A 26,956-nucleotide genomic window follows, 5' to 3' on the forward strand; every position below is an offset into this window, starting at 1 on the left:
GCAGGTATCATGTTGTCATAGAAACTGTTGATTTTTAAGCCTGCACATAGACTAATGGGTTTGAGACGCTGTGTAAGAGGTGTTACTTTTTGTTAAACCACAAAAGAGCATAGAAACTGTTACATGAGTTTTCTCTCCAGTAATAACTAAAGCACACATGCACACAATATAACAGATATTAAGATATTTACTGAAACATGCAATAAACTGTATAGACTTATTTTTTTGGAGGAAGTTGTACAACAAAAGGTGGTTTGAGTGGATCTTAAGTACAGTGCGGTTTCCCTGACTCAGTTCCCTCTTGACTGACTGAGACTGAGGTTGTTTTGGACAGACTGCACTCTGGGGTGGCAGGTGGCTATCCTGCAAAAACTGTTCTATTTTTTTTTGTGGTGTCAGCTCACAGTAGTGTGGGTAGAAGCTCAGTTTAATCCTCCTACTTTCCTCTGCCATGCTGCCCGAGGTGTGTCCAGGTTCAGAGCTGCAGCAGAGCCAGCATTTTTCACCAGTTTGTTAATCCTGTCTTCTACTGTAGATGCTGCCTCCATGTCACCCTACTTCAGAGAGAAATGCAGCAGCCACCTCCTGTAAGAAATGTTGTTGTGAGCAATGACGGACCTGAGTGCCACATATATGTTTTGTGCCTTCTCATGTGCACTATGTCTGTATTTCCAGGCCTGTTTATTTGTTAGTGACACATTCTTCCATCAATATTACTTGTTTGCAAGTCAGAGAGCTCAGTTAAAAGACACAAAAAGACAAAATGATATGCAAAACAACCACAAAAAGACACAAAACAACCACAAACAGATACAGAATAACTACACAGATATGCAAAACAACTAGAAAGAGATGGAAAATGTCCACAAAAAGACACTCTCAGTCTTTGAGTGAGGGCCCTTTTACATGTCTGTGCCCAGGGGCTCATTTCCTCATACTTCGTCCATGTGTAGCCTAAAGGCTGAAATGAAGGTTGTCCTGCTGGTAAAATAAAAGAATGAGAAGAACAGATTTTTAAGTAGTTAGTTTAAGTATTACGTACCAGATGTTTGAGATTTGAAATGTGAAGATTTATTGTATATATCAAAGAAGCTATTCTATGGATGGAATTCAATTTTATGGGTGAGGTGGGTGGGTGCTGTAACTCATACACACCAGTAGGTGGCAGTAACACTGGCTCGACAACAACAAACATAAAATGTAGAAAAAGAATTTAGTGAAACCGGAAATGTCAACCCAGTGACTGCGAAGTAGACTGCTTCATATCTCCACTTTATAATACATGATGGATTGCTAATTTATAGGAAGAAACAGTCATATAACATCGTCAAAGAGCAAACTGCGAATATGACAAATGGTAAGTCCACTGTGCTGTTAAACTAGCTAAGAGGTGTCGGCAGCAGAACGGGTCATGTAAGTTAGGCTACTTGTAGGAAAGGAGGCTAAAGCTAGGTTAGCTGTAGACGTGGCCCTGGGCAGCACTGTCAGTCTGTTAGCACCAAAACGGATTCTTCTTTTCTCATTTTAACTATGTTGCATCGCTAGTTTATGACATTTATAGATTCAGTACTCAGTTTACTGTCTTTAGTGAAAAAGTCCTTGTCCTCAAACCTCTCAGTGCCGGAAACATCGTATTTTTGTTTGGCTACTAAGCAACTTGCTAACCAGCAATGTATCTGGCTAATTCTTAAAAATCCAGAGAGCTAGCAAGACTACTACAATAACCCACCAGGCAAGAAAAACATGGAAATATGAACTCGTTTTATTTCCTAACTTAACCTTTTTCTGTGTGCTCGTCCATTGCTAGATGCACAAACAAAGGTCATTAACGTTGACGAAACTGCAGGAAACTCTGGACTTAAAGTCAGCAACACAGCTTGCACATGTAGTTTAAAGGGAAAAACAACACTACAGATAAAGAGTTTATGTTGCTGTTTGAATGACTTCAAATGTTAAAAGCAGTATTACATATAAAGCAGTAAATACCTTTTATACTGAAGATCATGCCATTAGGTGACAAGTTGTGGAGATGGTTCATTAAAACTGCATTTACTAAACTTACTCATGATGATCGGCACCAATATCCTTGTAAATTCTTCAGTGTCCTTATAGTGTCCTTTAGCAGTATCGTCACTACTGCAGTAGCAGTAGTGGTTTCTACATACTATTTTTTCATCACTGACTGTAGTCAGGAAGTGTTTAGATTTGTAGATGCTAAGATAACGTGGATGAAAACTTTCACATGACATTTTCATGATCAAGAGGAATACTGCATGAATAAGTTTATTAAGCTCAGCATCCAACTAACCGGCATGTTAGGCAGACTCTGTGATGTTATCCTCTCTTCCTCTGCAGTGTACTCTTTCGACGGCATCCTGGTGTTTGGGCTGCTGTTCATCTGCACTTGTGCATACCTCAAAAAGGTGCCTCGCCTCAACAGCTGGTTACTGTCAGAAAAGAAAGGAGTGTGGGGCGTCTTCTACAAAGGTAGATATATAATGAATAAACAATGTGCTGATTCAGCACACAAAATATCCCTGTAAAGTAGACACAACAAATCTAAGATTTGTTGGTATATATATAGTGATATTTTGACAGAAATCCTTTTATGTACACCATGATAGACAATTTTATGTCTATTGCTCACCCACCCTCAATTTGAGCATGTACATTCGTACTCAGTGAAGAGTGTCGAACTCATAGTCAACCAGAAATCATTTAACATAATCCTAGATAAAGATGTACTATTCAATATTTGGTTGGTCCTTTACAGTCAGTGACCAATGATCTTCTCTGGTGATGCCCTGCTAGCCCTGTACTGGAGCTGTCTTCACTTATTGCTTGCATTTGGGACTGGTGTCTTAAGTCTATGTTCAGCATTTAAACACCTCGTCAATTTATTTAATGTCAGATGATTGACTTTGCTAGTGAAGAAAATTTGATACTGTATGGATGTAAACTTTAACCTCTGCGTTTTTTTTTTTGTTTTGTTTTGTTTTTTTTTTTCTAATTTGATATGCCGAGTGTTGTGTCAAAACAAAAGGAAATGTGTCACTTGGGGAGAGTTACTCATCACCACTTACAGTACCTTTGATACACATCTGTTTATATTGTTTACTATGCCTTCCTTGTTCTTTATGTTTGTACTTGACCTGCAGTTGTCTTAAATCATCCTCTTGATCCTCCGTCTCTTTTCTCAGCTGCAGTAATTGGGACGCGGCTTCACATTGCTGTGGCAATTTCCTGTCTGGCCATGGCTTTCTACGTTGTCTTCTTGAAATGATAAGAGTCGGACCGGATTGGAAAGGACTGGACAGGATGGGGACAGACTCACCTCAGTGGTCACCTGCTAATCCTTGTTGCCGGACACTTCTGGGATTAAGTGACCGATGAGACCCCATTGCCCTGTGGACCCATGTGAAAAATAGCCAGTGGTGCCCTCTTCTGGTGACTGGGTACATAACTCCTCCCTTAATAATATGTGTGCACTACAGACATTAAAGGCATCCTGAATCTACTCCACAGTTATTACAGAGGAGAGAGCCTATTTGGTCACATGGTGTCATGCTGTTGTCGGGTAACGCTGTTTGTTGTCTCCATCCACACCACATAATTATTTATATATGAAGGATGCAGGATCAAATGACAGTGTGTGCGTTCTACCTTATACCTGTGCACAACCTAAAATTAACCTAGCTGTATATATTTGGAAAAACATATGACCAGTAGAGATTCATCAGAGGTTATGTCTGATCAAACTGAAAATGATGATTCTGCTTGCTTCCAGCTATGCCATTTTTTCTTTATCACTTCTTCTGTCAAGGGTGGAGGGGAAGATAAACAAAGTTAATATATAAAGATGTTCTTGTATACACTATATTTGACTTTTTGGATCTCTTATCTTTTCCTAACTGTGCTGTTTGGCATCTCCTGCTTCTTTTTTAGGTTTGAATTACACATTTTACACTGGTGTATGTTGTTTTGACTGTCATAAATAGTTGGACTTTAAGTCACTTAGGAGTCAAAGTTCTGTCACAATGGTAGACTGTTGCAGACAGCAGGCATATCTCAACATGTTGTAAAAAATTGGATGGCTATATCAGACTTGCCTGAAGATTTAAATGCAATGCCAAATAGAGATGGTGCTTCTCATGCCATCTTAACTGCATACTGTTACTCTGTTTAATTCTGCCACCTTATTTTTTATTACTAATAGAGGAAAATGTTTTGGGAGGGGATACAATGCAATTTTCAGTAAAACCTTGATCAGACAATTTCTGTGTTTGTTGTCTTCATAAAACAAATGTTACTTTTCAAGTGACGCACAGTGCCTATATGATGCATTCACCTTAGTCCCTTTCCACCCTCAATCACAGTGGATGTAATTCCTTTCTTTTGGTACTAATCAACAAAACACACAAAACATCCTCCAAGTCAATTCAAATGAAGTACAGATCAAAAGTAATTGTCTTGAGTCTGTCGTACATGGATAGATGTATGTCAAGTCACATTAGAGCTGAATGAACAGCAGGTTTCAAGTCTGCCACCAACCAGTGGTCATTCCTGGACATTAATGTAGTTCTTTTTACAGTCATCCATGTGCAGCTTTGACTTCATGTTTGGCATTGTCCTGATGTAAAATAAATAATCTCTCATCATCTCATCTCAGGTTTTCCTCCAAGATGTCTCTGTATTTTGCTGCATTTGCTCTCCCCTCACATGCTTGTTTCAGAAAAATCCCCGAGAATTCCCCCCCACCATGCATCATAGTGGGCATTTTGTATTTCTGCTGATGTGCAGTGTTGGACCTCCAACAAACACAGCATGTAGCATAAAGGTCAAAATTGTTATTTTTGAGCTATAAGCACAGAAAAGGTTTTTTCATTCTCCCACCTGCAGATCATCAAGTCATGCAAGTCATTTTTTATTAGGCTGCGACTGGTGAAGCACCAAGAGTATTAGTATGCATGTCTCCCATCTTACCCAGTGAACCTTGTACCTCCTTTATACGTGTAAGCCTTCTGGTGTCTTCTGCTACTTGCGCCCTTTACACAAACATTCTCAGTTTTGGAAAACAACATACTCTGAGCAGATTTACAACTATGCCATATTTCCATTGTCTATAATCAACCTTACTGTAGTCTGGAAATTGTCTTGTATCCATCCCCTGACTGGTTCTCTGCCATGTCACTGTTTTGGGATAGGCCTTTTTCCACAGCAGACATTTTGACCTGCCATAGTACGGAAAAGCACAAGTGTCCCAATCGACCATGACAGTGTGACAGAAAGCCAGCATGAACAATCCCGGGACCATTGAACCGAAGCAGCTAAAGCAGCCATCATTAACTCTATTGTTTATTGTTTCTTTTTCCTGATGTAGTTTTACAAATTGACTCATCAACTACTTGGACCTTCCAGTGTGATCACCTTACAGTAACTTGTCACACCTTGATCACACGTGATTTCTGTTCAACTAATAATGCATCTGATATGAAGAAAAGATGACTCTTGCCACACGTAGGTGTATGCAATAACCAATGGATGAAGGTTGCACTTGTGCAATCATTAAAATTCATTCTATTTTTATTGCTTTTTTTTTTTTTACCTTGACACTTAAGAGGCTTATCTGTTGATCAGAATGAAAAATCTCTAATTGCATCATTGTAAGTTAGAAGTAAAACATAAACTCCACTGTGGTTAATATTTAAGGATCTGTACATTAGTGTAATTTCAGTGTATTAACGCTGTATTGTGACGACAGAATCACTTTCCAGTCAGATCAGATCTTTCACTTGTGTGATTATAAACTGCCATTGCGTCATAATACCTCAGGTACATGTAAACAGGTAAAACATAGTCAGTCACTGACAAAGGGTGATTCCCACTTAGCGTCCACGTAAAGGACGGGACATTCCCTGGTTTCCCAACACCGACCGACTCAACTCTCGCGATATAATAATTATTGCCGAGAGCGGGCAGCGACGTGCGCGTTCGCGCTGCCGCGCACCCAGCACAGCGAGAACAGAGCAGGGCGAAAAATCCAGCGAAAGCTAGTCCAGACTGAGCTTCCTGACCCGAACGCATTTAGTAGAGGAAGTTGTCTCCTAACAGACCGACGTGCACGGAGAGGTGGGATTTTTTTTTCTTTTTTTGCACAACTGCACCGTATTTGCACGGCTAGGCGGCTGAAGTTTTGTGTAATTCGGGACCGTCTCCGTTGTGAGTTGCAGCGGGGAGCAGCAGTAACCACACCACGTCGTGCCACACGGGGAGGAGAGGAGAGAGGGCAGAAGTTTCCGCTGGCTTGTTTTGTCACTGCGGGGCTGGTTAAATCCGCAGGAATGTCGCAGAAGGAGAGACCCACTTTCTATCGACAGGAGCTCAACAAAACCGTGTGGGAGGTCCCGGAGCGGTACCAGAACTTATCTCCCGTCGGCTCCGGCGCTTACGGATCCGTATGGTAAGCAGTTGTTGCAGAGTACTACCGAGAGAGCACTGTACACAGCACGATTGCACAACAGTAAAACGGGTTCCCACCACCCACTGAGGCCCATCAGAGCTGTCTCCCCACGGGCCGCTTATCAGTCGAGGGGTGCCAGCGGTAGAAGGGGAAAATATGACTTGTTTACATTTTCATACTTTGGCTGGTATGAATTGAGGGCACACCGTGCACGCTTCGGGGAGGCTCGCATTTCTTCGGCGGGCGGGCGGGTGGGGATTATTTTTGTTTTTGTGCACATTTTCGCCTTGCTGCCTTTACTTTTCTCCTGTCCTGTAAACACCTGTACATACAGCTAGCTTTCAGTAAACACGCTGGCAGCTCAAGAAGCAAGTTTAACTACATCCCCAGCATTAAATGTGCAGGCGAACTGCTTTTTAAAAATGGTTTATCAGTCTTTCTTGTGGAAGAAGGCTGATGAGTGGCATGTCCATGCTTGCATCATCTGCCAAAGTGGTGGCTCCTCATGGAGAAGTGATCCGGGCTTATGATACACACAGGGTTAGTGAAACAATCGCCTTCCACAGGAATAGTACCGTGATCCTGCACATACGACCTGGCTCTTTGCACATCCGCACATTGCATGCATTATGCATTTTTCCAGTTGGGTGCAGCCTGCAGAGTACCAGAAGGTCACGTGGTTTTCAGAAAGTAGGCCCCCCTCGTGCATAGTGAGAGCTTTTCTATAGGAGCCCATCCAACGACGATGATGACTCTAGAATGATGTCACCCTTTCTCCCGTTGTGGTACACCCATGACTCACAGTCCCGAGGTTAGGTAGTGGCCTCAGCTGTGACGCCTTTTTAGTCATCTCAAAGTCATGGATGGCACTTTCACACCTTCAGCTGCTGTGTTCTCGAGGGTTTTTTTTTGCAGTTAGTTACTGGTAGATAAAAGGTAAACCATGGCGTCATTTGGTCCTTAAGACAATCACTGGAGTGCAAATGAAAAGCACTAATATATACAATATACTCATAATAGAAATCTGTATGAGACTCTGAAGTGTAAGAATAATATGTGTGAGGCCCAATAGCCTGCTTCAGAATGATAATGCTGTGTTTATCTTCTCTTAAATAAGTTCACTGTTGGTTATTAACTTCATGTCTGGCCTCTATGCTTCAGAGTTTGCACAACAAATGTCGACTGCATCATTCTTTCTCTGCTCTGAAGTTGCCTTTGAGGAAATTCCTCTGTTTTCCTCTGTATTTCCCCGTCCAGAGCCAGGAGCTGTCAGCTTATCTCGTGGAAACGTGGTCACAAAGCCTTTGTGAGTGCTGTAGCTTACAATAAAATCTGCAGGCAAAGTGGTCCAAACAGCAGGGTGTCATTAAAACCCTTCAGAAGGTATCTGTGAAGTATAAATAACCATGCAGCACCTACTCCAGCATGTCACGGCTGTTGGTCAGCTGGGCACATGCTCTGAGTCGCACAGCCGGCAGAGTCTTTGTTGTTGGTGCCATAATGATCTTCAGATTCTCAGCTTGAATTCTTCCCAATGTTTAAATATGGAAAGCATGCACTATATGGGGTTTTAAATTATTTTCCTCATCAAACCTGTCACTCTGATACAGCACTTCTAAGAAAAATACCCATCCACTTTCTCTTTATTTCTGACCTTTGTTCTATTTTTCTAAATGGGACTTGGAGGACAGCCAGGGTTAGTGTGTGGAAAGAGAGCTGAGTGTGAATGCTGCTGGTGGGGCTTACTGCATGGACTGTGTGTATGAGTGCCTCATGTTTTTTAGTTTAGGTTTCTCAACCTAGCAAAAACAAGCATGAAAGACCATGCAGGCCCGCAGGACATGCACAGATGGGTGACAGATTAAAGGAAAAACCAAAGTGCCACCACGAGCCTCCAGGGTGGCTTCAGCACCTCTGGGGGGTGGGGGGGTGGCATCAGTCCTCAAAATCAACCACAGGCCATCAGTTGGGTTGAGATCTGGTGACTGTGAAGGCCACAGCACATGATTCATATCATTCAATCCATTTAGACACACTTGTGCCCTGTATGGAAGCATATGCATTCATTCCTTTCTGCTCTCGTTTATTCACATTCTCCTTTAATTCTAACTTGTCTGGTTCTATAATAAAACAACATAATGCAGCTAGTTTACTTTAAAATAACAGCTTCAAAATCATGTCATGCCTTTTCTTGCACTATGCAACCGGGTGCAATGGGTACCATCTCCTGCTAACTGAGCAACAGGTAGCAGATTAAACAGCTGGAATCCGGCCCAGCAACTTAAAGAGTAATGCCAAACTGTAGATCAGTTAGTGAAAGTAGAAAGTAGAAGTGTAGTAGAAGTCATTAAAAATCAGTGTTTATTGTCCATATTCAGCAGGGAAACGCTCCAGTCAAGCAATTGATAAACTTTGTTTTCTGCATCAAAAGCTGTTATTGATAACTAGAATATGGAACTCATATAGGAACATGATATTTTCCTGCTTTCCATCAGACATTCATATAATTGTTTTGCTTTTGGTGTTCCCTCATTCTCAGAGCACAGTGACATTTAAAACTGCTATTGATTTTTGTAGACAGCAGTTTTCTGCAATTTTAGAGCACAGAAAGTTCTCTGTCCGCAGCCCCAGCTGAAGGCACCCTGGTAAAAACAGGTGCAGTGCTTAAGTGCTCTGTATACTTAAATTACTTGTACTTGACTATGACTTGTAAGTGATTCTACCCTTTTTTTTGCTACATGTCCAGCAAGTGTTTGTTTTGCAAGCTTTCAGGGTGTGTTTGGTGCTTACGCTCAGTTTGCTCTGAGGTCTCCCTCAGTGGTTTCAGCACCCAGCAGCACATGCATTTCTTCACCAGTTAGTCTAAGCTTTGAAGCTTTTTTTCTCGGTCTCATGCCTGCATGTCCCATAGCCCACTTTACGTGTTGCCTTTAGAGATCATATGCAACTTTACATATTTTGCATATTAAGAAAGGATTGTATAATGAAACTTATTTGTTGAGAAGTTGCAATATTGAGGCACGCTGTAGCTGATGCACTTGGTTTTAACCTCAGAGAAATGTGCACTGACTTGTCAGCTCTCCAAACAAACAGGAGGCTTACGCTTGAAACCAGCAATTTTACACGACTTTAGCACCAGCATTCAGTCATATGACATACATGACTGAATGCACGTGTGATGTCAGAGAAGTAAAACCATTCATTTGGTATAAAGTCATGGATCAGGTTTTTGAGCCTCAAAATTGGCATGCATGCAACATCATCCAGCCTGTTGTGTCCAAAACATGATTGTTCTCATTGAATCCTGCGTTTTGACATAAAACACAGAGCTAGACTGATTTATTGGCTGATTGTAGTATATTGCACATATGAATGTGTGTGTGTGTATGTGTTTTTTCAAAAAAAGCTATCAGCTGATAAATAATCAACTGAGGTTTCAAACTCTCAAATATGGATATTGGTATCAGCCTCACAGGTATAATATAAAGTGAGGGGGAACATGCAGTTATATGTAGTTTTATTGCATAAAATATTAAAGATTTAAAGAAGATTTAAAAAACACATCTAATGTGGTTAAACTGGAGGACTCGTTCTTATTTAATAAATAAATGATTTAAGTGTTGTGTAAAAGTTTAACCTCTGCATCTGAACTAGTCGCAGAAAAAAGAGGAAATTCATGTTTTAGTTACGTCAGAGGTTACGTCGGGCAGAGGTAACTTGTTGTCAGTCAACTTAGTTTTGAAGATCAGGTGGACACTGCATTAAAAGACTTACCAGAACTGCCAAGACCACATGGTTCTGGGAACCAATTTATCCGGGAAATGAAGGATGTATGGTTGAGGGGTTTACTTTAATTGGTAGCTCTATTAGCAGAGCAGATTGGAAAATTAGTGTGTTTACATGCCCTGTAATAATTAGATTACAGCTGGAGTATGGAAATACTGAGATTATTGCTTCTGCCATGTAAACACTTTAACCAGGTTATCTTACTTGCACTAAGGTCATAATCACTGTAAGCATGGTTGCTTTATTAGAAGTGGATTATTAAATCAGTATTTGTCTGTTATACTGTATGTACGTTGACAAGAGATCAGTAAAACCCATTTAACATTAATGAGTCAGTGGCACCGATCAAATGAGGTCATGTAAGAAGCATTACCATGCTCCGGGTCATTGTGTGCATAACAAAATGTTTACTGTTGAAGATTTTGATCTCACAGAGTGCATCATCATGAAGTGTCCCCAGCTACAGGAAAGCGAGATGACTACAGAGAATGTGGAACTGATCACTGCTTCATCTCACTATTAATCATTTTAGCATGCATGCAGATGTTTCAGTTACATTTTCTCCCTGTAGTGCTGCATGTCTTCATCATCAGTCCGGTGCGTACTCGCAATATGGTCCTGACTTTGACCTATGACTTAATTGCGAAAAGAGTGATGATGATTAAATGGATAAAAAAATGCAGTTCACTGAGTTTTTTTTTTTTTTAACATTACTCATCAGTGTGCAGATGACATATGACATAAGTCATAGGCTCATGGTAACACTTTGATGTTGTGGCGTGTGTGCTGAGATTTTATAGCGCCACTCATACTCATCCGCATAATGATGTGTCAGACTCTTTTAAGGAAGGTTATGTATATAAGTGTGTGCAGATTAGACAAGGTAGAGAAAAACAGCATTCATGCACTGGTTAATCTTAACTCGTCACTCTGATAAAGTGTACTTCTCCAGCTGTAGGTAATTGATGACTGTTTTATGTAACAGCATTTTATCCACTCCTTTCTTGAATGTCTTGTGGACCATCTCAACCAGTCATTTACAGTACACATCTGCCCATGCACTCACCCTCTTTCTGTTCCTCAACATTCTGTCGATGATCGCTACTTCCCCATCATGCCGGCCTCAAACCCATGCTTCTTTTACAGCCCACATGTTTATGGCCATTTGTTATTGCGCTTCCATTTATTACAGACTAATTGGATGGTGTATGCTTAGAGCCGCTGTTGTTTGTCCTGCAGATTAGCAGCAGTTTTAAAGACAGTGTGCATGTGTCTTTGTTTTGCCATTTTTGCTTTGGTATACTCCATGTTTACTGAGTCTGGGTTTTCCCTCGCAAGTGACACACATAAAAGTTGCTCTGCAAGCCAGGAACACAGAGTACATTGGGTGTGGGAGATTATCTCTGACTTACTGGAAAAAACACACTGCTTATCTTAATGTTCTTATTATGGATGCGTGGAATTCAGAAACACGACTTTAAGGCTACTATATGGAATTATACGCTGTAACGTAGGAGCTCCCAGTTATGTGCGTTGAAAAGGTCAACAGTACAGATCTCTTAATCAGTTTGTGATATATCTCCAGAGGAAATGATTCTCATCACTCTTAACAAGTAGTGTTGACATGACTTTGAACTAAACTCAGACTGGGTCAGTAGTTCACATAGTTCAGATACAGGCTTGCTTCTTTGTGTGAAGAAGTCTTAACTACTCCCTGCAGAATGAAACCCTGCGCCCCCATTTTAAGTTTTCACTCCCCACAAGGTCAGACCACAGTGAGGAAACAATATGTGTCTGCACAAAAACTGTGCTCAGATTTTTTTTTTCTTTCTGATTTTGCAATCATCCATTTGTGATGCAGCTTAAGTGATTGACCTGGAAGGAATGTGGTTTATTGTAAGTGGGTTGTGTTCCCTCACAGTACAGGAAATGCAGCAATGTCACGCTTCTCGGGGAGGCAAGGCCCATCTGCCTCTCTCTCTACCACCCTCACAGCGTCTTTGTGTCTGTCTGTGTCTTGAATTTTTTATTTTTTATATCCTGGCAAAAGCATGGTGACTATCTATCCTTAGAACATCTCCTGCAGTTTTTAGTAACAGTGCTCACTTGAGGCTTAATTTACCGCAATACACCAGGAGCGTATTTCGCCCTCAGCTTTTACGTAACGCTTTCTTTGTCTATGTTCTTTTTTGCCACACCTAATTTTTTCTTTCTTTTGCACCAGTTCTTTGCCGACAATGAGGTATTATGTTACACCGTTATAATGGAATGAGTAAAATAATGAATGAAGGGATGAATGAGGACCAGAGCAAACACCGCCATGCACACTCACAGTGGACAGCTGTAGCAGAATCACAGGGCGGGTGCTGACTGTGATTGAAGTTAACTTCAATGTGGTTCTCATTAAACCAGGGTGTTAAAATCACTTATTGCATTTACAAGATGTTAGCAGTTATTTAGTTACCAGGGGCAAACTGGGTCACACAACTAATTACCTGACAAGTTTTTTATGCATTTGTTTGTTCCTGTTTCAATATGATGTCATACCTCAGTTGTTATGTCCTTGGTGTTCCTGTTGTAAAATCACTAATACCAATGTTTTGATGGATTGGTTTACAGGCACACTTGTAGCAGTCAGCAGGGCATTTATTGAATGAATTAAGAATAGGAAGTTCTCAAATGGAGCTGTAATAACAGGTTTTCAGTACTCAGTGTCGAGTGGTCTCGGACATCATGTACTAAGCCAGACAGTTGACGTTGGGTCACATTTACGGAGCCAACGGCCATGAACATGTAAACAACATCAATATAAAAAAAGATTGTCTAACTCTGGCTGAACACTGATTTGCGTAAGCAAATATTCACTGATCAACATGTTGCCCTGTTAATTTTTCCATAAATGACTGGTGGGTTTTCACACTCCTGTGTTCTACACAAGGCTGTTGTTGATTTTGCAACACGTTCAGTCATGTTCCCCATACAGCCCAGAGTATAATAAGAAGTGAAACCAAGAGCTCAGTCTTATGCAATTATTTGCTTTGTTTACTGGGTTATGGCCACCTACACAGTCTAGTGAAGTGCCTCTTTATTCAGGTTTTGAATGACGGTTGTTATTAGCCTGATGTAATGAGTTTACTTTTTACAGTTAACCACTTTCTAATACTTTTCTTTCAGTTCAGCGTATGATGTGAAGACGGGCCTGAAGGTAGCAGTGAAGAAGTTGTCCAGACCCTTCCAGTCCATCATCCACGCAAAGAGAACCTACAGAGAGCTGCGGCTGCTCAAGCACATGAAGCACGAGAATGTAAGTCACCTGCAATCAACCCACCTCCACTGTGTCGTCTACCCTCCAGCCTTAAATCTCTGGCCAGAGTCTGACTCTTACATATACGCGTTGTTCTGTAGTCTAAATCTGAACAAAAGACTGCATGTTTGTGCACATGAACTTGCACATGGGGGTTTGCAGAATGAGTACAAACTTCTCCCAGCTGCTTATAATGTTATGTTGTGTGTCCTTGTTGACTTGCAATGTGTAATGATTGTTGAAGCTTATTTAGCTCAACTCCCAAGAATGTGGCTTTGTGTACGGACACCCACATGACATGGCAGTTGACAGGGAACTAAAACTAGAAACTAAAACTGGTAAACACATGTAATTGCAGACTCCTTTTGTGAACAAAGTTGAAAAGAAATCCCATTTGAAGACAGTTTAATGTAATGTATACATGAACAGAGGGGTAAACTGTAGAGCAGCGCTGGGTTTTTGCCCTTCACTCTCCCTCCAGCTTACTGTAAAAGCCCTCCTGCTCCTGCCACAAACAACAGGAGCTGAACAGTATAGGTGGATTTATGAAACAACAACAACCTGTTAGGAAGCATAAAGTGGTTTCTTGTCTAAGTTTCATGTGTGACAGTGTAAACACACACATAATAACATGGGGTGGGGGTTGCTGCTGTGGTTGATGTGATGTCCTGTTAGGGCAGGAGGTTTTCCCTGCAAGTGATCAAAGCAACTTGCACCACTCAGTGAGAGGCAAGTCACCAGTCAGGTTAACAGCTGCAGTCCCATCACCTCCTGTGGTTTCATCTCATTTTGTTGCTGCAGCAGTTTAGATTTCTGCCATTTTGCTTTTAATTATTTGGGGTAGTCGCTTTAGTTACTCTCCAGCAATCACTGCTATGGTTTTGGTTTTCTGACTTTGTATGCATGTTAAGGTTACCATACATACACACACACACATGCGCACATACCAAACACAAACACAGTTCCCAGTTCCTGTTTGCTACTACTGCATCCAGCAAACATAAAGTGGATCCTTATGTGTTATGTAATGGCAGTCGTTATAATTCCTCAATCTGAAGTGGGAGTGATGGGTTTCTGTTTGCCGTGTGGGAGCGAGTCAGCTGGTGAATGGTGTGTAATAGTGCGTGAGTAAGACTTGAGGTTTCTGTTGGTGCTGGGGTCTTTTTAGCGGGAGAAAAAGGGGGATTTGCATTGTAGAAAGTTTGCTCTGTGGTTTCCTGTTAGCTATTGTAATAGGCAGAAATGACTTGTTATCAGAGCTTACTGATGAGTGACAGGGTGGACTGCTGCTCTCTCCGGTGTCATCTGCCCGCAGGCACAGTGAAATGAAGCAGTTTATGATGACGCACTCGCAGAGGAAAAAAGAAACTGCAGCTTGAAGAATTCTGGAAAGTCTCAAAGGGGAAAACCCACCAGCAGCAGTTACAGACCAACAGTACAGCAGGTCTCACCGTGGAAGTTAATTCAATTTCATATGAGCATTATTTTACATGGTTTAATTGCCTTGAAGAACTCATTACACACACCCACCCTGGAATTCATGCATAGACTATTCAGTGACTTTAGATGCCATTGCAACATATGCTGGTGTCTCATAAGCCCAATAAATGACTGAGAAGTTATTAACAAAAGACCTGTTTTGGGATAGCTGCTATTCATAGCATGCAGAAGTAACTTTATAACTACTTCTGCATGCTGTGTTGTTATTTAAATGAACAGTGTTTTGCTTGCTTGCATGTGTTTAGGTAAATGGCCAAGAGGAAGGAATTTACGTAACGCACATTATATGAAACGAAGCCAAGACATACAGAAAAAAAACCCAGGCCTCCTTTTGTTGTGAAAAACTTCCATATGCAACAGTACATCTCCTGCCAAAACATAATTTAAACTAGCTGTGGTTCAGTCCTTGCATGCTCAGCTCAACACTCACACAAAATTATGTTTTCCTGGATCTTGTTTTCTGTACAAGCCCTTAGTTCACTGCTGGAACAGCTTGAATGCTCTTGTTTGGTGGTTTGGGAGTCAGTGTTGCATGGTGCACTGGTACCACTGGTAAAATACCTCAGCGCATTAATTTGACAAACAGGTTTTACATGGCACAAGGATTACTCAGGATTATTCAGAATCAGTGCCTGTATCATTGTGCTCAATGCAAGATGTCAGTTTTTGTTACAAAATCAGAATATAATCTTCTTTGTTTGTGTTGTAGTGGCCCAGAAAGCTTAATTTATTTTGCCATTTGTGATCGTTAATGAGTATGGTGATGTAAGACTCTGTTTCTTCGTAACAGGAAAAATTGCATAAGGCTGTAATTTTTTGCTCTTAAAGCATCAAAGTGTTTTGATCCTACCTATGCTTTACATAGAGAGGGATTCTGTGTTTTGCTCACGCTGTTGCCAGGAGACTCCCCGGGTTTGGAGTTTTTGGAAAGCCTGAGTGGACCAATCAGCTGTTTGTTGTGGCTCTGGTTCACCAATCAGCTGTGGGTTTGTGCCCTGTGTGGGTGGGCTGCTCCTGTGTTTTTACATTACCTATATCCACCTCAGTCTCTCTCTCCAGGGGGTGGGGGCAGGGTTGGCATTCAGGGCTGTTCTCTGCCACTGTGCCTGCATGCATACGTGCATGCATGAACGTGTGCATATGCAATTACTGTAGAGAAACACACACAAACACGTATGATTATCCTCTAATTGGTTCTCTCTTTGTTCTTTTTCTCCTGTGCTTTGTTCAAACTGGGACATTGCTTAAAAGTAGCTGCTATGTCCATATAATCATTGATAATTGAGTGTGATTTATGTGCAGCCTATCGTATTTTCTGTCTCTTATACTTTATTTTTGGTTTTCCTGTCATGCAGTCACCAACTCGCATATCCTGCAAATGGCATGTACAGCAATTGAAAGTCACACCAATACCTATAATATCCAAATCCTTTATCATGTCTGTGAATAAAAACAGGTACAACACATTCAGAATTTAACTGATATTAGAAACCATTGTTGGAACAAACATGTTAAACCAGTTAGGTTTGTTTTAACTCAGTCTAATAAGACACATTCCTTTTGTGCAAACCTCATATATATATATATATATATATATATATATATATTTTTTTTTTTTTTTTTTTTTTTTTTTTTCCTTTGTTCACACTTAGTCCTGTCTGTCCTGTCAGCTCGATGCACAGACTTTATCAGATAATGTTTGCTACTTCCTCTGAAATCATATCTGTTGTGGTTGTTATCAGCCCCATTTATGTGATTCAACCTCTCGGCAACCAAAACAGGGTGCAAGGATAACCTAATATACGTCACTAAATATAAAAGCTGGTATAAGTCCTTGACACTTGAGTAATTTATCATGGCTATGACCAAATTAAATTAAATTTGAGATATTGCAGAGCAGGATAATGTCATGTACTTTAATTATATAGAAATGGTAGAAATGTCACACACTTGTCCACTGTGAGTTTGTTGTCCTCACCAGCAAACAGCAACTGTGGTGACTGGTATCAAAAAGGAAACAACACTTGTTTTTACAATGAAGTCATGCAGGCTGATATTCCAAGTACTCTAGCAGTTGTTTGTTGAACACTTAATGGAAACTGCATTTTTGTTCATGAGAAATTTGTGTCACTATCACAGTTTTGTAAATGTTTTTTAACCTCTCTTTTTGCCTTCAGGTGATCGGCCTATTAGATGTTTTCACACCGGCAACAAGCTTAGAAGAGTTCAATGATGTGTAAGTCACTTTTTTCCTCTCCTCTTCACGCCTGTCTTTTACTTTTCCTTTGTCTATTTGTCTGCCTCCCTCCTGTCCCCGCTTCTATAGCTTTAGTTTCCCTCATTCCCACACAATGAAACCATTCACATCAGCAGATGATTGTAAGATTAACACACTCCTGAAACTAGAGTCACAAACACATTATGATCGTGCAGCTAATAACTTCGTGTGAGTCCAGCATGTGGTGGGTCGTACCAAGGTGAATGTAGGGTGAACATGTGCGCTATGCACATCACAGCTAGTCTCCATGGTAACAGCCATCTGGCAGTCTCTGGGGGTACAGTGTGTGTGTGTGTGTGTGTGTGTGTGTGTGTGTGGTGTGCGCGCGCAGAATACTCAATCAGTGTCCTTGAATTCTCTGCATGGTGTGGCGTCATCAGCATGTTGCACATTTGTGGAAATGTGAGATGTACCTACACATGCATACACACAGATACCCAGCACTGAAGTGGCACAATAAAGACTGGCATTTCTCTTTCCAGTTACCAGTTATACAATCAGAAATATGCTGACATGAATCCTTATAGTGAACTGCAAGAGGCAGATGCATGCACAACGCTCACAGGCCAATCCCTCTTTGTGGATTGAGGTCAGATCAAGCAGATATATAATGCACACACTTCACTCATACACTTCTGCCGTAATTGGCCTTCTGTAGCTGATCTGTTGGCTGTATAAACATTCCACTATCAGGAGAAGATAAGTGAAACAATTCTGCTGTTCCCACCCTTTTTATGTTCCTTCCTTCACCATTCCTTTCTTGCTTTCTTAAAGTTCATGAATTATGCATGAACCACCAACTTTTCTTTAAATAAAAAGTTGCACAAGATAGTGATGTAAACAACTTAAAACAAGTTACATTATTATAGCAGAAAACAGTAAGTTGTTTTATCAACACCAAAGAAAGTGCTTTGTAAGTCACACAAGTAATAATAGTCTGTAATAGGGACAGTGAGAGCACCAAACATGAAAGCTACAGAAGACAGAGACAGACATGCTGGCATTTGGAAACCACATCTGATTGGCTGTATGATTTGCAGGTACTTGGTGACCCACCTAATGGGGGCAGACCTCAACAACATTGTCAAGTGTCAGAAGCTGACCGACGACCACGTTCAGTTCCTCATCTACCAGATTCTCAGAGGCTTAAAGGTCAGTGAAGTTCCCAGCGTAACACACTTTTTCAGACACTTTCGACACTGGCCCCTCAGATGACTCCCTGACACCCTTATGCTGTTTTACTTTGCCTGATTCTAAGTTAAGATATTAACTTCTCCTTTTGTCAGTATAGTAAAAAAATTTGAATATTCTTCTTTCTTTTTTCTTTTTTTTTCAAATTTCATTGAGTAGATGGGGAAACATATTGAAGAATAAGTAATGAACTGTCCAACATTTTATACAGCACATTTTATGGTTTTGTTAACTCCTGTATCTGTGTCACATGGTTGTATTACATAATGAAATCCAAATTATTTTCTTCTTCTCTCCCACAGTACATCCATTCTGCAGATATCATCCACAGAGTAAGTGATCGGCTTGTTGCATGGCCTTGAAGTTGAACAAATTATATTTTGCCCTGAGAATACATGTCCTTTTCTGATCAAACATCTTGAAATCAGTTCTAACGTGTTTGACAAACATGGACAGGGAGAAATTGATGTGCATGATATCAGGATATGTCAGGAGGACGCTCCAGTGTTTACTTCTCCGATTTTGTCTTTCTTCTCAGGACTTGAAGCCCAGTAATCTGGCTGTGAATGAAGACTGTGAGCTCAAGGTGAGAAGTAGTCAACTTAAAACAATGTTCACTGTATATGATTTAGTTAGGTGCTCATTAAAGTATGTTGTTCCTTTAATTCTCTTACTCTTTTATGAACACGTCCCTTTGTCTGTCAGATCCTGGACTTTCGGTTTGGCACGGCACACAGATGATGAGATGACAGGCTACGTAGCCACTCGGTGGTACCGAGCCCCAGAAATCATGCTCAACTGGATGCACTACAACATGACAGGTACACACACACATACTTTGAGTCATAAAGTAACTGAATGCAAGATAACATCCTGTATGGTTGTTTGCAGTAGCACACTGTTGCTAAAAAAACACACAATTTCAGCGGGTATATGTAGCTTTTTCTTTTCTGGTGTCGCTTGTTAACTATTTATTACACAAGAAATGATGAGGGTGATTTTTAGAGGAACTAGGACAGCTTTTCAGTTTTTCTGATTGACTCGACATGACATTAAGTTGCAACACTGGCCAAAGCACCCAAAGCAGAAATTTACCTTGGTGGATGGCATTTGATTCTGCTTTGCACTTGTCTTACATGGCATTGTGGCGTTGGCATAAATGGTCAAATAAATTAGTTATGTTGCCTTTTGCTGTGCCGAGAGCTGTAAGAGTCGGTTGATGGACTACCTGTTTTTACTCAACCGCATAATTATAAGAATATAATACTTCCCATTAGCAGGAGAAGCACTTTTATCAACAGCAAAAGTGACAGATAAATGTCATGCAACTCATACTGAATATGAAGCAGGAACTTAACTACTTACGTATCTTGCACTAAAGTATTCACCATGCTGTGTGTGGTTTTTTTCTTTTTAACAGTGGATATCTGGTCAGTGGGCTGCATCATGGCTGAACTACTCACTGGACGGACGCTCTTCCCTGGTACAGACCGTATCCTTCCACCGCTGTCACAGCCATGCAAAAATTAAAATGGCTTTTTGGAGTCAACTTGTATGTATTGTGTAGATCTTGAAGATGCAGTAGATGGATGCAATGTGCTCTCCTCTGTATGTACTTGTGATTAGATTTACAGAAGTTGCATTGTGTACTGCACTACCGGGCTCTCACACAAGCTGTTGCTTTGTTGCGAACACAGCAAGGTTTTGAACACACACACACACACACACACACACACACACACACACACACACACACACACACACACACACCACACACACACACACAATTTTACCCACTTTAAGCTGACCCAAAAGCATTGCTGAGTATCGAATTTTGTGAGCTGCATACCAGAATAGTCAAGGAAGTGTGTGTGTGTGTGTGTGTGTGTGTGTGTATATGTATGTGTTTGTGTGTGTGTGTGTGTGTGAGAGATCGAAGTTAGAGTCCCCTGTGGATTATGATTCAGCGCTGCCCACTGTTGTCTCTGCTGTTTCTCCACGATACAGTACACCTTCCTGTTTCCCTCCCACAAAGCTTCCCATGCACAGCAGCAGAGCATTCAGATGTTTTAACAGAAAAAAAAAAACTCACAGGAAGACACAGTGTAACTAGGACACACACACACATTTTAAATTTGCACAAGTTGGCACACACACTGCTGTGGTCTTGTTAAAAAGAAGAATCATGAGCCGGCTGTTACATAATGTGTTTGTGATTCCCGCTCTAAATGATCAATCAAACCTTCACTCCTTCACTGCGTGCCCTGTGGGTGGTTGGGTGGGTGGATGTGTGCGTGCATGCGTGCATGTGTGTGTGTGTGTTTTTTTTTAATGTGTGCCCCCTCAGCAAATCTGAGTTTCTGAGAGAGGTGTTGGAGCTACACACCTACAAAGCTTACTTGACTATGCAGTAGTCTTTCTGATCCATCTCATTTTACCTGCTTCAATGAAAGGTGAGCTTTTTACAGGTACGTTGGAGGAAATTCTGACAGAGCAAGAAATCCAAAATGAGCTCTGGCATCGTATAAGCTCCCACACAGTGTTATTACAGGTACAGCGTGCAGGAGCTGTACATAGTGTTATGTGTCTTGTAGTATTAAAGATAATCAAGGTACTAAAAAAAACACACCTATATTAATTAACTAATGATTGCTGATACTTTTCATCTGGTTTGGTATGGTATATGTGAGAAGCAGACACACTAGTAAGACCAGATGACTTCAAATTGTTAGTGAGCAGTTCACTGACTCTGAAAACAATTGATTAATCGATTAGTCAGTTGACAGAAAGTTATTAGGCAACTGTTCTGATAATCCATTAATAGTTTAAGGAGTTTTCTCTGGTCTCAGCTTCTCTAATGTAAGGGCTTGCTGCTTTTCACAGTATATCATTGATAGATAAAATATCTTTGGGTTTAGATTTTTTTTACTGCTTTTGATATTTAATAGTCCCAATGTTAAAAAACAAAAATCATTAATTGCATCTTTTGTTGCATTTTGCTATTTTCCCCCCCGAAACCCTGCAAAATGACCTAATGTTGCATGTCATACGACTTAGTTTTTCCTAATAAAACAGCACAATCTAAGCCCAAGTGATAAATTATATAGTGCTTGCAAACTTCTTGTTTTGAATTTTTGTTTTTTCAGTCTTAATTCAAAATTCACCATTGTAATCATCAGTCGTGCATCACAGTATACGATACATTTTAGTTGTTAATACTTTTGTTAACATTTTCGTTCTTTTGAATGTCGAATGAATGAAAAGGCCGCATCCGGCACAGATGACGGCTTTGACTGTTGTGCCTCTCGCTCCTCTCTCCTTATCCAACACCCTCCATCCCTCCTGTTTTCCTTCATGTGAGTGTGGTAGACATTGATCAGTTGAAGCTTATAATGATGCTCGTCGGAACCCCAGGGCCCGAGCTCTTGATGAAAATCTCTTCGGAGTCAGTGAGTGTCAAGCATCATCCCACCCAGTTTTTTTTTTTTGTTGTTGTTGTTGTTGCACTGCCCCTCCTGCCTGTGTTTGTGTTGCCTCCGTGTTGCCCTGGCAAGAGATAAAAGACAGTCTACTCTACTACTTTTTATTGATGCTCCCACCTCTAAGCTGCACTCTGAAAGTGTGTGTTTTTCTTGATGGCTTCATTTGCACTTTAGCACAAGGCTTTGATTCCCACTTGTTTCTGGCATGTACTGTGACTTCTTACAGTCTACTAATCTCTTTATATGACAGAGTAAGAGGCCTCTGGTAGCAGCGCTGGGTTACAATTTCCATAAATCTCTTATTAGGTTATAATCAGTCAAGGGTTGCTGCATATCAACGCTCAGAAACTGTTTTCCTCCCTCTTCCTTCCTCTTCATTCTCACTCCTTGTGTGTCCCCCCTCCCCTTTCCACCCCACTATACACACACTTACCCTAACTGCCCATGCTCTTTGACCTGCTGACCTCCATGTTATGATGCCCCTTGACTCAGAAGCTGTAGATATAAACCAGCTGCAGCAGATAATGCGCCTGACGGGGACACCCCCAGCCTCCCTCATAAGCAGGATGCCCAGCCATGAGGTGAGACACATGCCCTCCGTCTCCCCCCTCCCCTCTCAACAGCTGGAATCGGGGCCCAGCAGCAGCTGTCCATCAGCCTATACCTACATTCCTGTTTACAGACAAACACCGTTAGAATCGATGTGTGAAAATATTTCCTAGCAGTCCTTTTCTGCATATTAGCCTCTGCTCTCACTTCACTTATTCCCTGTTTCCTCTCTGACTCACCGTGCTTGTCACAGCAAGGCTTCCGAGAGTGCTTTGCCAGTGCAGCCAGTGTATTCTGATGAGCTGTCTGTTGCATTGGTAACACATCTTGATTCTGAAAAATAGGGCACGATGTTTGTTAATGTGTGTGATTTAGGTGCTAATTAAACACTGGAGGCATGGAAGGATGTACAAGTAAAGGCCATGCTTGCCTCAGGTAGATTTAGTAATTCATTGTCAATGTGTGTTAGGGGATTTCAATTCCAAATTCAATTTCAAATTCAAATCCGCTGTGGTGTTATAAAAGCCTTTAACTATCCTGGTTTCTGTAAGACCTTTCATGAATTTTGTTCATCATTTCTCACAGGCGAGGAACTACATAAATTCACTTCAACACATGCCCAAGAGAAACTTTGCTGATGTGTTTATTGGTGCCAACCCTCTTGGTAAGTTCCCTTTTCACTACCAGGTTCTGGCTTACACTACTCCTGGCTTACTGAGTCCCTCTAGTGGTATCATATGTATCATTTATGCATTCTGGCCCAAACCATGGGGAAAAAATTATATATCGATGGATTTTAGTTCCGTTTATGTTCACGCTCACTTTTTACAAACGGATCAAGAGGCGTTAACGTGAAGTCATACAGACGGTAAATCACTGGCTGGTCAGTTTTGTTGTGTCATCCTGCATCATCAGGACCTTTGTGGGGAAATCACATTTAGATGACTGGCAGCAGGTTATGCAGCACTTAATGCTTTAAATACTTTTAATACTTTAATTGTAAGTACCACTGATGTCACCAGGCTGCAACGTGACAGTGTGTCATGAATAGGGGTGTGACGATTCTGAAACCGAGACTGACACCACAATACAAACGTCCACAATTTGGTAATGTGATATGGATTTGGAGAAACATTACACACCTAGTTGTGAATAATGACAACTAGGTAGAAACAGGATGAAAAAGAGGCACTGTGCAATGTTAGAGGAGGTTTTACATAGAGGAGGTTTTACATTAATAAATATACACATGGTTTATACAGATTGATTATATGATCATTTAATCATCAGATGGATTTGTATATAGTTGAGGTTTTTGAATCATGTTAAAACCACGTTACCTTGAAAGTGGGCTCAGATCTTCTGATTGTTTTGTCTCCACCAGGGTTTGATTGACAGTGGATATTTTTGGATGATTAAACAAAATTTGCTCACCCACTGAACAACTTTTTATTTCCTTTCTTTTTTTTTTTCTTTTTTTTTTTGCTTTGTCTGGTACTTTCTCCTATACTCACCATTGTTCATGTCATTGCTGCTGTGTTTAAGCGGTGGACTTGCTGGAGAAAATGCTGGTGTTGGACACAGACAAGCGGATCACAGCATCTGAGGCTCTCGCCCACCCGTATTTTGCCCAGTACCACGATCCAGACGACGAACCCGAAGCAGAGCCGTATGACCAGAGCTTTGAAAGCCGTGAGCTGGAGATTGAGGAGTGGAAGAGTGAGTTGGCTCATTGGGTAGAAAACAGGTGGATTTAAGTTATGTTTTTAATATATTGGTAAATAATTAATATAAATGCCCCTTTATTTTTCTCAGAATTAACCTACGAGGAGGTACTCAGCTTTGTGCCGCCATCGTTTGACGGAGACGAGATGGAGTCCTGAGGAGAAGGCACCTTTTCTTCCATCTTTTGTTTTCCAAGAGACACTCTTTAAGGACTATCAGTCTAATGTGACTATCCTCCACTATCCTCACACACGCGCACAACCATGACATTCAAGTGCCTGCCGTCATTCATCTCTGGGGGACGCTTTGATATCAGGGAGAAAAGTCTACATCCTGTTCATCCCGTCCCCCCACTTTGCTGTTTTTGTTACCTTGCAACCCAAATGTGCTGAGGCAGACTTTATTCCTCCTTTTATTTTTAGTGAGTTTTTACCTCTACAGACATTTATTGTTTATATTGTGCCCCTTCTGTCATTCAGAAAACTAGAAATTACATGTCAGTATCTTAAAGCAAATTGGAGAAACTGAACTGCTGATATGTATTTTATAAAATTCTATTACTTAGCAGTAATTAGTACTATAGGAAAAGTCTGAAACCATGATGTGTCCAAAGTTAATCTTTTCTCCACACATTAAATTAAATGTTATTTCTATCGGTGCACAGAACTGTGTAAATATGGCAGAAAACAGTATTTGTATAGAAGAACTTTAGGCAAAACAGTTACCATATGTGTGTAATAGTCATCATTTGCTGAGACACACCTCAGTTGACCCCTCTGACAGTATAAATTTTATTACTATAATTTAGCCTGAAATGGCGTATAAAAAGATACAATATGTAAATTATTACAAGTATGTACAGAATAGACTATCAAATGTAAAATATTCACCTCTAAAGGAACATTCAAAGCTTCGTGTTTCTTATTGAAATATGAAACTTTGTGTCCAGAATTGCCAGAAATATGAGTGTGAGGAGTATGGCTTATGTATCACCCATTTAACATTTTGTTTGATTTCCACTCCTTTCCTCCATATCTTCTTTTAGCACTTCTGTTTTGTTGTTTCAGAAGAATGTTTTAGCAAGATAGTCACCTACAGGACCACTTCAGCATGATGAAGCCAGATTAGGCTTAGTAGTTTATTGAAATTTGATGTTTTCCATTACAACATCAACTGACAATGTAATTTAATCATATTGCATTTATAAAACACAGTACTATTAATGTTTATTGAATGTTTGGGGCATTGGTTTGCCCTGTATTTATGATCTTTTGTTATGTTGTTTGTATATCAATGTAAAAGAGAATATTATTTGTCAGAATTTAAGGTTCTTTTTATTATTTATGGACAGCTTACTGTATCAGAAACCAAATGTATCATCAATAATCTCATACGTCAGTCGAGCCACGGTGACTGCAGTTACAGCTTGTGTATCAGAGCCAACAATGTTATTAACTTGTTGTTGGTGACCATATCAGTTTAAATCAATTTGTCAAACTCTGATCATCTCGTTTCTCTTTAGTTCTGACTTTTTAAAGACTTGCTGAAAATGTATTTATCTTATTGTGTTCCCTAAGGTACTGCCTTCCAAAATTATCCTATTTAAAAAAAAGGCAATAGAAAATGCATCCAGAAATCCAAGAAAATTAAGTATTATAAGTAAGTCAGCATAAATTGACTGACAAACCATTCAACTGTAGACTTAACAAAATATAATTTCCTCTGTGTGAACCATTTTAGAAATCAAACAACACTCACATGTGACATACAAGCTATATCCACAGTTGCTCTGGCTAATATCAACCAAATGTTATCAGTGTCTTCACAATTTCATTCGCAACAACTTTCATGTAACTGCGTTTTCATGTAGTCCTTTTTCTAATGTATTATTTTATTATTTTGTGTGTTAAATCAAGATTTGATGTTATTTGGTAATTCTGTAATATTGATTGTTTTTATGAGCAATGCTAGAACCATATTTGTCATGCATTTGAATAATTTAGTAGGGCACATGTTTGTGGAAAAGAGTGTACGTTTACTCACTGGATGCTGAAGCCTCATACTTTGTCATGTCATTTTAAAACAACTGCATCTGTTGGATAGGATGTTTATCTTATCCTCTCCATATCCCATTGTCAGCAGTTAATTTGGTTATTGGTTATGCTTTCTTTGCCTGAGATGTGTTCATATCTTTTTACTTTGTTCTTTATCACATGTACCTAGACAGCAGGCCACGCCACCTGTAAATACCACCATTAGAAAATAAAGACTACTATTTTTCAAACCTGTAACAGTGTACTGCATATTGTGGTGAGTTTTAGTTGTCAGTATATCACCACTGGGCGGCAGCATAGCCCCATAAAGGGAAACGACGAGGATGACCAAAACTGAGGGGAAAGACGGTGAAACAAATCCGAAGTAAAGATCTTACTGATCTAAGTAATATTTCAACTTCAGTTTATTTATGTGACAAAATTGTCCATTATGTCTCTGCACACTTCAGAAATGAAAACAGCAGGCCTCTTGTGGTCAAAAAAAAGATTTCAAAAAATTTCATAAATTGAAATTATTAAAGTGAGTCTGTTGAAAGATGAAATAATAATTAATGGAAAGTTTGATTCATAATCAACAAAATGCACCTTTGTTCAGTTGAGTATGAGCAGGGGTTGTGTCTGTTACCT

The 26,956-nt window shown here is 40.3% G+C and overlaps 2 protein-coding genes across 3 annotated transcripts; both read left to right on the top strand.

Moving 5' to 3' along the window:
- Window positions 1–1,211: 1,211 nt before the first annotated feature.
- On the top strand, window positions 1,212–4,663 carry tmem167b (transmembrane protein 167B). Its single transcript, XM_018677715.1, has 3 exons — window positions 1,212–1,357; window positions 2,356–2,487; window positions 3,201–4,663. Exons 1-3 carry the CDS (start codon window positions 1,348–1,350, stop codon window positions 3,281–3,283), a joined length of 225 nt encoding a protein of 74 aa, XP_018533231.1. The 5' UTR covers window positions 1,212–1,347; the 3' UTR covers window positions 3,284–4,663.
- A 1,325-nt stretch (window positions 4,664–5,988) lies between these two features.
- Window positions 5,989–26,566, top strand: mapk14b (mitogen-activated protein kinase 14b). 2 transcript variants are annotated; one of them, XM_051074269.1, is made up of 11 exons: window positions 5,989–6,460; window positions 13,421–13,550; window positions 17,228–17,286; window positions 18,369–18,480; window positions 18,822–18,851; window positions 19,058–19,340; window positions 19,940–20,011; window positions 21,889–21,968; window positions 23,136–23,214; window positions 24,096–24,269; window positions 24,366–26,566. In XM_051074269.1, exons 1-11 carry the CDS (start codon window positions 6,342–6,344, stop codon window positions 24,431–24,433), a joined length of 1,206 nt encoding a protein of 401 aa, XP_050930226.1. In that variant the 5' UTR covers window positions 5,989–6,341; the 3' UTR covers window positions 24,434–26,566. The 2 variants fall into 2 exon arrangements, with proteins under 2 accessions (XP_050930226.1, XP_050930227.1); XM_051074270.1 differs by lacking the exon at window positions 21,889–21,968 and adding an exon at window positions 22,503–22,582 and having other exon boundaries at window positions 5,991–6,460.
- The last annotated feature ends 390 nt before the right edge of the window (window positions 26,567–26,956 follow it).

This window comes from Lates calcarifer, linkage group LG12 (genome assembly GCF_001640805.2).
Source record: "Lates calcarifer isolate ASB-BC8 linkage group LG12, TLL_Latcal_v3, whole genome shotgun sequence".
Taxonomy (NCBI): Eukaryota; Metazoa; Chordata; class Actinopteri; family Centropomidae; genus Lates; species Lates calcarifer.

Bases quoted from the DNA above. Each gene is read 5' to 3' on its own strand.
- mapk14b (XM_051074269.1), top strand. From the start codon at position 6,342: ATGTCGCAGAAGGAGAGACCCACTTTCTATCGACAGGAGCTCAACAAA. The intron at 17,287-18,368 runs GTAAGTCACTTT...TATGATTTGCAG, and splicing joins TTAGAAGAGTTCAATGATGT to GTACTTGGTGACCCACCTAA. The intron at 21,969-23,135 runs GTGAGTGTCAAG...CATTTCTCACAG, and splicing joins TGAAAATCTCTTCGGAGTCA to GCGAGGAACTACATAAATTC.
- tmem167b (XM_018677715.1), top strand. The intron at 2,488-3,200 runs GTAGATATATAA...CTCTTTTCTCAG, and splicing joins GTGGGGCGTCTTCTACAAAG to CTGCAGTAATTGGGACGCGG.